The following is a 13,860-nucleotide window of genomic DNA, read 5'->3' as shown; positions in this document are numbered from 1 at the left end:
TAATCTGCAGCAAGGGCAGGAGGGCAGTGAGGCGAGTCCCAGATCAGCCTCGGCTATGATGTGAGAACCTGTCTCAAAAAACTCAACAACAAATAAAAATTTAAAAACTGCATTAAAACTAGCAGAAGACGGTCACCATCCCTCATGTGGTTTATTATAAGCAACCTCTGTGAGGCTGCAAACTATCATATGAAGGTGAGTAAAAGGAAAAATAACAGCCTCCGCTCACTTCTCTCTGCCTCTAGCTCTAAAGTGACTTTGGGAGTCACCGTCTTTGCTTTGTCCTAAGCTTTTACTAATTAAATAACGACACAGAGTGTGTTCTAACTTGACAGAGTGGGCGATGAGTGAGTCTACTGAGCAGCATGAAAACTTCCACTCCTCACTCTGATTTCATCGCAAGAGACCAGTGTGAGCCTTGGTCAGTTCTATGTTCCTGCCTTCTGACCAGGACTCAGCATTAATCTTTTCTGTTGAAATTATGTACATATATGTCTTCCTTCCTATACATACAAGATTTTCTATGTCTTCCTTCCCAAATGTACAGGATTTTATATTTCAATGTCTATCTAAGAGAGTCAAGGAGCCCAATAATGCTTTAAATGTAGCAATTAGAAAGGATCCTAGCCCAGTGGTGGCACATGCCTTTAAGCAGAGGTATCTTTGAGTTGATAGCCAGAACTACACAGAAAAACTGTCTCAAAAAGAAAGAAAAAAAGAGAGGAAGGAAGGAAGGAAGGAAGGAAGGAAGGAAGGAAGGAAGGAAGGAAGGAAGGAAGGGAGGGAGGGAGGGACGGAGGGAGGGAGGGAGGGAGGGACCTCAAGATATCTCAGTGCTCTAGATAGCTCCCACACCACCACAGACAGGAGATATGATCCCTAAATGGCATGCTTTTACTCAGACCCTTAGATCCCTGCGTCCCTCAGCACAGCTGGAGGGCTACTGATAAAGCATGACTAGAGGCCACTAAGATGCTCAACATGCCCATTCTGTATGTTTCTCCCGGTCACCATATCTCATCCCCCATTTGAACTCAGGTCTGAAAATCCCGCTGTTAAAAATCTATGAATAGTCGGGCGTGGTGGCGCACGCCTTTATTCCCAGCACTCGGGAGGCAGAGGCAGGTGGATTTCTGAGTTCGAGGCCAGCCTGGTCTGCAGAGTGAGTTACAGGACAGACAGGGCTATACAGAGAAACCCTGTCTCGAAAAACCAAAAAAAAAAAAAAAAAAAAACCAACTCTGAAACTCAGTCACGGAGAAAAGCCATTTAGAGTTTCTCTCTAAAAACATCTGTGGTTTTGTTCTCTAACTGAACTCCAAAGGGCTACCTCTTTCAGCATGAGATAATTTTCTTTTACCTTCACACAGCTCTGGACCTGGGACTGTCTTCTTTTTGCTATCTCCAAACCGGCTTACCCCACTCCTCCTTAAACTGACTCCAGTGTTGAAGCTCACTTCACTAGGCAGTAACTAATAACTGCTCTCCATCAGAGGCAAAAATATTACCCTATTCTACCTCTTTTCCCCAGGGTACATTTGGTGTGGTGGAAAGAAGCTTTGAGGATTGATCAAGGTCAGGAATGTTGACAAATTATCTTAGAATGTCCATGAGGCCCACAAAACAAAGAATAGTCCAAGTATTAATGCTACAGTCTGTATGACTCACTGTTGCTCCCTGCTGGGCAGTCTTATCTCCTGCATCATTAAATATTTTCTTGGTTCACAAAAATGTGGTAATCATTTTTCTGGACCTCACATATCCTTCCAGCAATCACTCTCCTTTCCCAACTCTCTAGGCAGGGAAAAAAGGAAGCGTTTTTCTTCGCATTCTACCTTAAACTCATTTCAATCTGTTTTGACACGTGACATGAGCCATGTACTGTACTATATTGCTTCCCATACCCTATGTAACCTCGCTTCCTTCTCCCTGACTCCCATGCTACCTCACTGTGGCTAGTGTGCTACCCTCCATTCTTCAAACCCACCCGAACCTTTCTAGCTAGAGTATTCTGTCCCCGGTTGGCTGCATTTTACAAGTGAGGTCTGTCTGGTTTTAAAATTGCAGTCCTGGTCATTAGCATTTTACGCTAGAGTACTTTTTTACCTTCTGAAGGCTTCGTTTCCTTTGTTTTATTGCCTGTCTCTTCTCCCTAGAAAGCAGCTTCAGGGAGACAGCAGTACTTGTGTCTTTTTAGTGCTGCTAAAGCCTAGGTTCAAACTAGCCATTCATTCATTCTACAGTCCATTCATTCATTCTACAATCCATTCATTCATTCTACAGTTCTGCTTTCATGCTTATTCCTGGGGCTCTCTTTGGTTCCTTTTGCTTCTGTACTGAAAGGATTTTCACTCTTATTTCCTTGACATTCTTCTTAGAGTCATAGAATAGGATTCTATGTATGTAGTAGAATTAACAGTTTCTTCCAGCAGCCCTAAATGTGATTTACTTAAATAAGTGCTTTAGAATATCTCACCTTTAAAAAGATGCACTGTTAAATAATTATCTGCTGTATGCCTATTTCCTTTTCATATGACATTATATATCTTTATGATGATATGTTATAGTCCTGGAAGTCGGTCAACTAGAATGCTTGTTTCAGAGTCAACGTTCTGAATTCAGATTCTTTGAACTCTCTCTCAGGCAGGGTCTCACCTGAGCTAAGAGAACCTCAGGGTTATCTTCTAGCTACAGCTTCCAGAGTATTGGGATTACGAAAATGAGCCACTATGCTTAGAAAATTCTCTTGCTTCTCGGTTTTTCTGTCTATAAAGTGGAGACTACTGTGATGTTACTAGTGTTTTTAAAGAAATGATTTTAGCATATGTTTTCTTCTCATTGCCTTTGAAGGTTGGGGCTGTGCTTTATTTTTATACATTACAAAATAAACATGTAGCTGGTGAATATGAACATAGACATACACATTCTTAAGCACGTAATTAAAATTGCTTCAGAAAACATTAGATAACATGAAAATACTGTCCCTTTTTACAATTAAATGAAGTTTATCTGAAACCTGGAGAAAAGGAAGAAATGAGTTTTGCTCTCTAAGGGAAATGATTTCAATTTTTAAATTTTACTTATTTATCATAAAAAAAATGTGGCTGCTTATTTCCTTCATTGCTTCCTTCCCATAACTGCCAATAAAGCCACTAATTATCCATTATTTAAAGATCATAAATTCACAGACTTGGGGCTGGAGAGATGGCTCAGCGGTTAAGAGCACTGACTGCTCTTCCAGAGGTCCCAAGTTCAAATCCCAGCAACCACATGGTGGCTCACAACCATCTGTAACGAAATCTGACGCCCTCTTCTGGTGTGTCTGAAGACAACTACAGTGTACTTACATATAATAAATAAATCTTTAAAAATAAATAAATAAATTCACAGACTTCTCAAGCACCTATATCGCTATTATTTTATCCATATTTTTCAGTTTTATTCCTCTTGACTTTGGGCCTATAGCCACACTGTTAGTTTAAAATTAAGGTAACTACTAAATTTATCACAGTTCAATAAGAAGTGCTATATTTACTCTCTTACCAGCACATCATGTACCAGCGCTTGGTATGTCCATGTATGGTGTAAAGGCGTTGCCAGATCAATGTTTCTGTCGACAAGGACTAACAAAGGCCTTTGGAAGCTGCAAATGTATGTCAAAACATTATATAAATGTGACAGCAATGTACATATTCAAACCTTTCTAGTACTGTCCAGTGTATTTTGATATGAACAGTTGATATTAAAGCTGTATAACAACATTTCTACTACAGTCAGTTATGATCGTGAATGAATACTTAATACTAGATTTTAAGTTTCAAAAGAATTTCTTAAAGGAAGAGATCTACAGAAATACATTTACAGAATAATTTTTATAGTCAAAGAAATTGCTCCTCTGATATAAAGTTCAGATTTTTTGAAAAAACAAAAAAGGAACAGGTATTGCCTGTTTGAGGAAAACAGTAGAATCACATAAAATTTATCCAAATGTTTGATAGTTCCATACTCTAAAATTACATTTTTTCCTACAAATATAAACACAAATTCAAGAAAGGAGCTTTGTAAGAAAGGCATTAAAAAACTCCATCCCCTTAGGATATGAAAAATGAAGACACTTGCCACAGCAGTAACCCCTCACTTCGTGGACAGGGGATATGCCAGTTCATGAACTATTTGATTCCATCATCCCAATTTAGGTCAAGAGCAACTCGGAGGCACAGAGTCTGCCTGCCAGGTGTTACCAAGTGCTAATGATGTCCCCTAGAGGCATCCTGTTGTACAGTGCATGTCACTTTCACGAGTCTCCTCGACCTGGTCACGTTAGCCCTACAGGTCTTCTCCTGTGCAAGGACCACATTAGCACCTCTTTACCCCACAGGCAGAGGTCACTGACTCAAGGCTGAATGTCAGTGATAGCATCACCATGACTGCAGTTTTATTATCCCAGAGTATGTGGAGAGGGAGGAAGATGGCTTATGGCAGTGTTTCTTAGCGGCGGGCGGCACTGCTAACATCTGAGGCTACGTAATTTGTTCATTATGGTTTGTCCTGTGCATGGTAAGTTTAGCATTACAAGATGCTTCTAGATGTGCTACCATACACACCACCAGATTCAAGAAGCATACACCTGGCTAAGACTATTAAACACCGCATGTCTGTGGGCAACAGAATCGAGATGGTTGATAACCACTAGTCTATGGTTGTATTTAAACATATTTAACACCTAACCAACAAATTGCTAATTAAAATAACTTGAAAAGCATTCAATAAATTATGATAAAATGTTATATTATTATGATGAAATCAAAATTTTAAAGGTTATCCAACTAAATAAAATAGCGCCCCTTTATTGGTTCCTAGGATACGCAATTCAGCACGGTAAGAAGGAGATTATCAGGTCAGGTCTGGAAACCAATCAGGGAGAACCAAGGTTTCCGCTTAATGAGAAATAATATTGATGAAAGCAGAGGAGGGCATATGATGATGTGAGAGTTGGTAAGGCCAAATAACTAAACACAAATCCATCAAGAGCTCCACAGACAGGAGCAGTTCATAGTTAAGAAGCCCTCAAAGTTAGAGTATATGAATAAGTAAATGTTATTTCTATACATAATTTCTGTCCCCACGGGCTTTACTAATTAATCAAAACTGTAGGTAAGAAGTCACTTTACAAAACTCTCTCCTCTTGATAATTCTTAGACATTTCAGTGAGTTTATTTCTTTATGTCACTAGTTTTTACTTCTGTTAAGAGTCAAAATTCAGGCCAGGTGGTAGTGGCACTCGCTTTTAATCCCACCACGTGACAAGCAGAGGCAGGCAAATCTCAATGCCAGCCTGGTCTACAGAGCGAGTTCTAGGACAGCCAGGGTTACAAAACAAAAAGAAAGAAAAACAAAAGAAAACAAAAACAAAATGCACTCTACTATTCATGTTTTTTTTAATATTCCTACTTGACAGAAATTGAGCAGTCAGTATCTTTGCATTATTTGCTTATGCTAAATGATAGAAATACTTCCAAGTTATTAGTATCTCAATGTGAAAATGGGAACAATGCATTCCCATTTATCACCAAAAAGATTACTGATAGCTCAAAAGAAATTGCTTTGAACCTTGAAAGCCATGCAAATGAAAAGCATTGTATAGACAGAAACATATAGAGACAGTTCTACCAAAAGAAGATAATTTCTATATGGTATCTATCTATGCTTCACTTTAAGTCAAAACCTTGATTCTAATGTCAGATCTAAAAGTAGAAATAGTTCTCTTACGATAAAAGTATTTTTATCATACAAGGAAAGCAAAACAAAAACTCTTATTTTCAATTACATTAACTCATGTTTGTACTCAAGAGGCAAATAAATACCTGAACTGGCCAGTTCCAAGTGGATCACCGGTAAAAAGGCTGTTTCTTGCATCTCTTAGATTTTCCCGAAGTTTTTTATCTAGTTTCTGAAAATCAAATTTTAGATGAACTATTAATACTTTCTTATGACATTATGTAGGTAACTCAATGTATCTTAGTTGTCTGGACTTTCTTTACAAAGTGGTAATTCTAAAACCTAAATATTTTAGGGTTTTAATTATTTCAATACCATTGTAACTTGTAGTTAAGAAAATCAACTTTACAAACGTGTTTCAACCCCGGTATCAGCCATGAACACTTTGCAGTATGACCAAGCTTCTCTTAAGCATGACTGAAATAAAGAAGGCTCATCTGGCTAGGAGTGGTGGCGCACGCCTTTAATCCCAGCACTCGGGAGGCAGAGGCAGGTGGATTTCTGAGTTCGAGGCCAGCCTGGTCCAGGATAGCCAGGACTATACAGAGAAACCCTGTCTCGAAAAACCAAAAAAAAAAAAGAAGGCTCATCTGGATGGGCAGGGTACAGCAAGCTCAGGTCAGAGGTGGGGCATTAGGAGGACGCCAGTCTCCACCAGGGCTCACTCGGGCAGCTGAGTCTACACACCAGTGAATTAATTACACTGTCTTTCTGCACATGGACACTTTTTATAAAAGCAATTCTTTGGTTTGCCTAATCCCCCTTTTAATATTTTTTTGTTTTTTTTGAAACAGGGTTTCTCTGTATAGCCCTGGCTGTCCTGGAACTCACTTTGTAGACCAGGATGGCCTCGAACTCTCAGAAATCCGCATGCCTCTGCCTCCCAAGTACTGGGATTAAAGGCGTGCACCACCATTGCCTGGTCCCCCCTTTTTAACCTTTAAAGAAGATTCTCTTCAATTCAACATGAACATTAAAAATGCATGTTGTTAATAAACACTTGCTAATAAAAAGAAGAATGTGGAATAATTTGGGGGAAGGTAAGTGTGAAATATGTAAAAGTGCATGCCACAGGTGCAGGGAAGACTGAGACAAGCACATGGACGGACAATTTTACTCTACTGCAGAGACATTCACAAAGACGGCCTTCTAACTTGGCAGTAATCCCAGAGTAACCAAGTCTCTGGCATTGATATTTCACATACAACCTGAGTAGCCAGTCCTTGAAGAAACATCTGACGCCCTTATGAGAAAGCAACTCATATAGCAGTGTTTGTACTCAGAGGCAAAACTCACCACTGCCACCATTTCTGCTGCCGTTCCTCTTGAGCATCGGATGATGGGAACAGCACCTATTTAACAATAAGTGTTAGCAATGACCACAGCTCTTAGCTAAAATGTATACTTTAGCAAATGTCAAGATGAATAGATTTCATGCTAGACACAAAAGGACTTAAACATCTCAAGAATGAAAACAAGGGTTCAGAAAATAACCTCTCCTTAAGCAATAAACAGCCAGAAGAGGAATCTTTTTACATGGAGCTGATCATGGGACTAATATTTTCAGGGGATGGACTAGATCAGCATTCGGACTTCCTCAAGTAGTTCAAAGGATAACTTTACCCTCTAGTCACAGCATTTACTTTATTTGGTTCAAAATGAAAGAATAAAAAGAGCTTAGGACTACAACAGTTTGCAACTACTTTAAAACATAATTTAACAGTAAATAACTGTAATCCTTTTGTAATCCCAACTTAAACGGTACCAGCAAGCACAGTCCTCACTGATGTGATGCAATCCTAAATGTCTTTCCACAATCACCTCAACTCACTGAACCTCCTAATATCTTTTTTATTATGCAGTAAATGATTTATCAAAGGCTGAAGCCTCAGACAGGAAAACGTGAAGTGTGCTAATAATGAACAACCGTGTCCATGCCGCAACCCAGCACTTGCTTTTCCAGAGGAAGGCACACTTACTTTCAAGGGAAAATGTACAATACTATTAATTTTTTAAAGCCTTCTTCTGATGGCCTACGTTATGTATGCTTGTTATAAAAAGTTCAAATGATACCTGCAATGTATAAATTCTAGGCATGGAGCACACATCTATAATCCCAGCCCTTGGGAAAGTTGAGATAAACTCAAAGCGTTCAAGACCAGCCAGGCTACACTATGTATGAGATCCTGTACCTCAAAAGAATCATCCCCAACCAAAAACAGCAAAGGGAAAATACACAGACTCAGACAGCCGCCTGGGCAGACGACTACACACCCAGCCAGAAGCAGGTGGGATGATAGACATTTAAGATGAGCTCAGCTACACAGAAGACCCTGTCTCTGAAACCCAACCACAACAACAACAACAACAACAACAAACCAATGACATCATCAGACTGCTTTCTACCTATTGCTGTAGTATATGTAAGGAAAACACTGGATATGACTTTTGTACATCTCTGTTCTAATCTACTGTTAAAATGCAGTTACTACTATTACTAAGACTATGGCTTCTGCTAGTGACAGTGACAACTCTCATGCACGCCATAGGCATAAGGACAGGTAAAAGGCAGGAGAGCATAGGGCGGCAGACAGAGGGTAGCACGTGTCTGTGACTGCAGGTTATCCAGCTGCAGCACTCTCAGCATGAGGACAGCAGACACAGAGGCTGAAGAGGCAGCACTGCACCAGTGCTCATCCAGCACAGCCCCGGGTCAGCCCATCAGCCAACCAACCCCGAGTCCACTGGAGAGTGGTGAGAACACAGGCAAAAACTGGATGGAGGTAAGACTCTTGACAAAATGGAGACACCTGGCTACAGAGAAACAACAGACAGAAAAGAAGAGGACCTACTGGGTTAGAAACCAAAGATCCAAGTTTGGGGCTAAGATGGAAAATTGGGGAAGGAATCTCTAAAAGGGAGGAACCAGGGGCCGGCGAGATGGCTCAGCAGGTAAGAGCACTGACTGCTCTTCCGAAGGTCCTGAGTTCAAATCCCAGCAACCACATGGTGGCTCACAACCACTCGTATTAGATCTGACGCCCTCTTCTGGTGTGTCAGAAGACAGCTACAGTGTACTTATATATAATAATAAATAAATCTTTAGGCCAGAGAGAGCAGGGACTTGGGGAGCAGGATGATGGAAACAAGCAGGGCCAATCAAGTGATCTAGGTTGACCGGAGTGAGCAGAGGTCCTAAAATTCAATTCTTAACAACCACATGAAGGCTCACAACCATCTGTACAGCTACAGTGTACTCGTATGCATAAAATGAATAAATAAATCTTAAAAGGGAGAAACCCAAGAATTTGTAAGAATTTTCATCATATATCTAAGCCCCATATATGGTTCAAATGGTTTCTCTTTTATTTCCACTTGTAAAAGAGGTTATTAGTATTTATTAATAGAGGTTATTAATCTGTGAGGTTTTAGGTATGTATAAAATCTAAATTGCAATCACTTTTCTGTAAAGATCTATGACTAAAGTATAAAACCATATATAAGACAGTAAGTTCAATATAACCAAATAACTATAAATAATTCAGTGAAATGTTAAACTTGAAGAGATGATGCAGGTTACCCTTTTATGTTAAGTTCAGTGTTTTCTGGAAGCACTTGCATTTGCCTTAAAAACTACTATGCACAGACCTTTCTACTCAGAAGTATGTTTGAAAGCTTTTATGGCAGAAACTAAAGACAGCTAGAAAATAGTCAACAACAGGCTGGAACCATCGACAAACCACTTCAACACTACATTAAGGAGCCGAAATTCCCCGTTATCTAAGGTGTTAGTTAACTCAAAAGGTCTGCCTAGCTGGGTATGGCGATGTGCATCTGTCACCTCAGCACTTGGGAGCTCATGAGAACTCCCCTAAAAGGACAAAACAAATCTGAATGCTATCTCACATGGAACAGCTGTATGTTGTTACTACAATTATTTTATTTTAATATTACAGAATGCATGCTTTATCACAACTTTAGAGAACCTCTCTATATTCAGACAGGTTAAAACAATATTGTAGCCAGATATCATAGCACATATCTTTAGCACTTGGGAGGCAGAGGCAAGCTCATCTCTATGAGTTCAAGGCCAGCCAGTAAGACTCTGTCTTTAAAAAAATAAAAATGAGAGTGTGTAACATGTCAAAATGAGTTGTTAAGTAATTAGTTTCTTTGAAGGAACAGGTAGATTTAAAAGCTTACCTAATGTAACAAAAAAGCAGAAGAGGCTGTCCACAATAGTATCCATAACAGTTTCCATCTCTGTGTCTGTAATATCTGGCCTATTAATGGCTAAGAGGAAGAGGAAAAAGTAAGCCATCAAAATTTACATCTTTATTAAGCTTGCATATATATATATATATATATATATATATATATATATATATATATATATACACAATATATAGATGCTAAGCTGAATTATAAAACCAATATATAACATGATCAACATATGAGGAAAGCATAAACTAACTGGACATATCAAAATACCTAATTTCCTTAGGTGTGTCCAAACAGAGAAGATAAAAACAATAATTTCACCAGGCAGTACCAAATCCCAGGAAATATGCTGTCATTGAGGTGTCACTACTGACTGTCATCTAGTCAGGCCAGATGAAAACCCTGATGAACATGAACTCTGGGTCACTCTGTCAATCATCTGGCATGAGTAAATCTCTTCACAACTATTGTCCTTGGGTCTAAACTCCAGTTCCACGTCTATGAACAGGAAGGGACCTTAGCAGCTGCAAACTGTTCATCAGGAATGCCAACACGACTGGTGACAGCAAGTTTCCTTGTCTCAGATGACCTCCATTTGACTGAGACCAGAGTGTGGTTACTTTATTGGGTAAATACGTCATCAATCCATAAAAAGGTAGAAGTAAAACAACAGGAATGCAAATTTTACCCCAAGGGTTACTGTGTAAGTATTTGAATGCTTAAGGAACTTCATACTTGTTACAAGCTTAGTTAGTTTTTAAATTACTTAACACTTAGCAGTTTTGTTTAATAGGCTTATAAATTTGCCTGGACTGGCTGAATCGCTTTTAAAAGAAAAAGACTGAACTAAATTTATAACTGCAATGGTAATGCCTGATGGAACTTAACAGTGAAGTGTTCTCACTCAGCTGGATGAGCAGAACTGACAGAGACTAGCTGGGGCAATATAATCGGCCGAGGAAAAAATTAAAGATGCTTAGATTTATAATTAAAATTCCTACGTGTAAAGGCTTATGGGAAGCTAGGTTTCAAACACAAGATTAGGTGCTAATTAGTCTGAAAAATCAGCAAACTGTAAATAGCCTTTTGTGAATAACAACTGACATAGAAAGCCTCAGCTGAGCCCAGGATGGTGGGGTTGATATCTGAAAGCCTTTGGAAGGCTGAGGCAGGAGGACCCCAAGTGTGAAGCTAGCTTAGGCTGCAAAACAAGACCAAGTCTCTTAAACAATTTTTTTCTCTAATTACAATAAGAAAGCATATTAGAGATCTCAATGAAGCCAAGAAAATGTGTCTGTTCTCAGAAGCTCGCAATCTGGACCAGAACTTAAATAAATACAGAAGTAAAGTATGTTACTTTTGTTTAAGGTCAAGGTAAGAGATAACTGTCTTGCATGGAGATACTGTCTTAGTATGAGCGCATCACTTGTGCAAGCTGTCCTGGGGATTTCAAGCAGGCCAGAGAACTCGTCCTTAACTGAATTACAAACCAAATGTATTATGTCTTACTTATCTATGACATAATTTAATCTGAAGCTGGTGTTTTGTGTACTTTAAGATATATTGGTATTTATTTTGTCAAATATTACAATGAATTGTAAAATTTATGTTTTTACATACCACGATATGAAACAAGCTCCTTATTTTGATTACATAATACAAACATGTCATCTTCCAAAGTAATAAAATTGAGATACTGGTCGAAAACCTACAAACAAACAAACAATTTTACAATATAGCTATAGTAAAAGTTTAGTTTGGTTGAATCACCAAATGCAAAAATAGGGAAATTATAATTAAATATAAATAAAAATTAAAAATTATACCAAGTAGCAGGATGCCTACCTATATAAATAAAGAGAGTTAAAAACAGGAGCTGGAGAACTAGCTCAGCAGTTATGAGGGCTTGCTTGTTCGCCCATGAGACCCCAGGTTTAGTGCCAACACCCATGTGTATAGACTACACATCAATAATTCTAGCTCTCTTCTGCCTCCACTGCGGCTACACATGTGGCCTACATTCATACACACAGACACATAAAAATACTCCTTTTTTTAAAAAGGAGATTAAGATTAATAAAAACAAAAAACGAAAATATTTTTAAACCAATGAAAACAAATTTGGGGCAATCAAAAGAGTGGTATTTTCAGAAAAGAAAACTGAAACAGATACAGGAAGTAAAATTGTGGCTGTGATGGGAATGGACGCCCCTTTAAGGAAAACTATAATTTACAGTTCTCTACTCTGTAGCCTCATGTTCTTAACAACCACACAGTAGCTGCTTCTGCACCATGACATTTGTAAATTTATAAGTACAAATTTTATAACACTACCAGGGGTTGGACAAGCGGAGTGGATCAGAGGCCAAATTATTTTCCCAGAGGAAAACTGTTTTCCCAGCCTTAGTTTTATAGCACCCACACAAAGTGGTGTTACATGCTCACAGCTGCTCGTAACTCCAGCCCCGGAGACTCTGATCCCATCCTCTGACCCCAACATGTGTGCATACATACACATAAGTAAAATTTTAAAAGTATTCTAAAAAAACTATCTGAACAATACTAAGTTTAGTTCAACAGACTGAAACAATTCCTATGCTTGTTTGAAATTGGTGGAAATTTCTAAGTGACAACACATAGGAAGAAGCCTGAAAAGCTACTTATAAGTAGCAATATCTAAGTCTAAGATGCAGTGAGGATATCTGCAAATGCGTGCTTCATCTTTCCTGTCTATACAGTCCCTACAACAACTGGTGTCCTCTCAAAATTCTAGAAACACACACAACACAGGGTAAAGCCAGGATTTATCTGAGTGTCTGTAGCTGAAGTGTCACTGGCTAAGATGTCACTAGGATGCTGGTCTGCTGTACATTTTTATCCTTAGAGTATACTCTGTGGTTTCTTTAGACATGCTTTCCTAAATAAGAAAAGGTTTGGAGGATCCAGTGACTTACTGTAGTAAGTGCAGATAGTGCAGATAAAGCAATGTCAATGTGATCTCAAATAATGTACAACAAACTTTCAAATTATTTCTAAAATGAGCTACAAGGATCCCATGACTCCCAGCCCAAAATAAATATACATCTACTTTAAATTTGTCTCACAAGTCAGCAAGTTGTAAATTCTTCTAGTCTGGCTCATTTTCCTTAAGTTAAAAACAATAAGTGGCCATGTTTTTAAGGAGGATGTCTAACTCCGTAGGTTGTTTTGGTTAGATGTAAACATCTGGAGGCTTTCAGACAGTGTTGAGTTTTACATTAGCAATGCTCTTGATCAAGTGCCTCTTACCTTGGCAACTTGTGTGACTGCACTAGCGGCCAATGCTGCATTTGCAATGTCTTCCAGTTTACTTCTTGAAATCGCAGAAATAAAATTTAAATAATAGGATTCATAGAGCTGATTTCGAAGATCCTAGAAATATAATCAATGTGTAACTCTTACTGTTAAGAGGATGGATGCCCATGAAAAAAGCTCTTAAAACTAAAAGCCAGGCTCTGGAGTATGTGACACGTGTTAAAAGACAGGGCATATAAATGACGAAGATGTACTCTATAAGAACAAAGTTATGACAGAGCCAGAACCATAAAGCTTATGAAAGAAACCATGGACTTGGGGTGTTTCTTAAATAGGACAACAGAAGCACAAACTGACTGTCTACAGAATGCATAAGAATATTATCATATTCCTGATAAGTGTCTAGCACACAAAGAACTCTAAGATGCTGAACTTGATTGTACGTGCCTTTGACCCCAGCATTGGGTAGCAAAAGGATTAGAATTTAGAGGCTGTGAGTCCCTGTTTCAGAAAAGAAAGAAAACTAACAAGTATGCTAACAACTCATGATTTTTTTTTTTTTTTTTT

General features: G+C 38.7%; 1 protein-coding gene across 1 annotated transcript in view; it reads right to left on the bottom strand.

The window, feature by feature from the left end:
• Scfd1 (sec1 family domain containing 1) overlaps positions 1 to 13,860 on the bottom strand; it is a 65,247-nt gene that overhangs the window by 40,268 nt on the left and 11,119 nt on the right. The window contains exons 5-10 of the mRNA XM_021202652.1: positions 13,288 to 13,410; positions 11,620 to 11,707; positions 9,982 to 10,071; positions 7,075 to 7,130; positions 5,865 to 5,950; positions 3,544 to 3,643 (exon numbers count right to left, since the gene is read on the bottom strand). Of these exons, the coding sequence (XP_021058311.1) occupies positions 3,544 to 3,643; positions 5,865 to 5,950; positions 7,075 to 7,130; positions 9,982 to 10,071; positions 11,620 to 11,707; positions 13,288 to 13,410 (543 nt within the window). The remainder of the gene's footprint in view (positions 1 to 3,543; positions 3,644 to 5,864; positions 5,951 to 7,074; positions 7,131 to 9,981; positions 10,072 to 11,619; positions 11,708 to 13,287; positions 13,411 to 13,860) is intronic.

The sequence above is a fragment of the Mus pahari genome, chromosome 7 (assembly GCF_900095145.1).
Source record: "Mus pahari chromosome 7, PAHARI_EIJ_v1.1, whole genome shotgun sequence".
Classification (NCBI taxonomy): Eukaryota; Metazoa; Chordata; class Mammalia; order Rodentia; family Muridae; genus Mus; species Mus pahari.
Note: the sequence above shows the minus strand (reverse complement) of the source record. Positions and strands in the feature narration are given on the sequence as shown.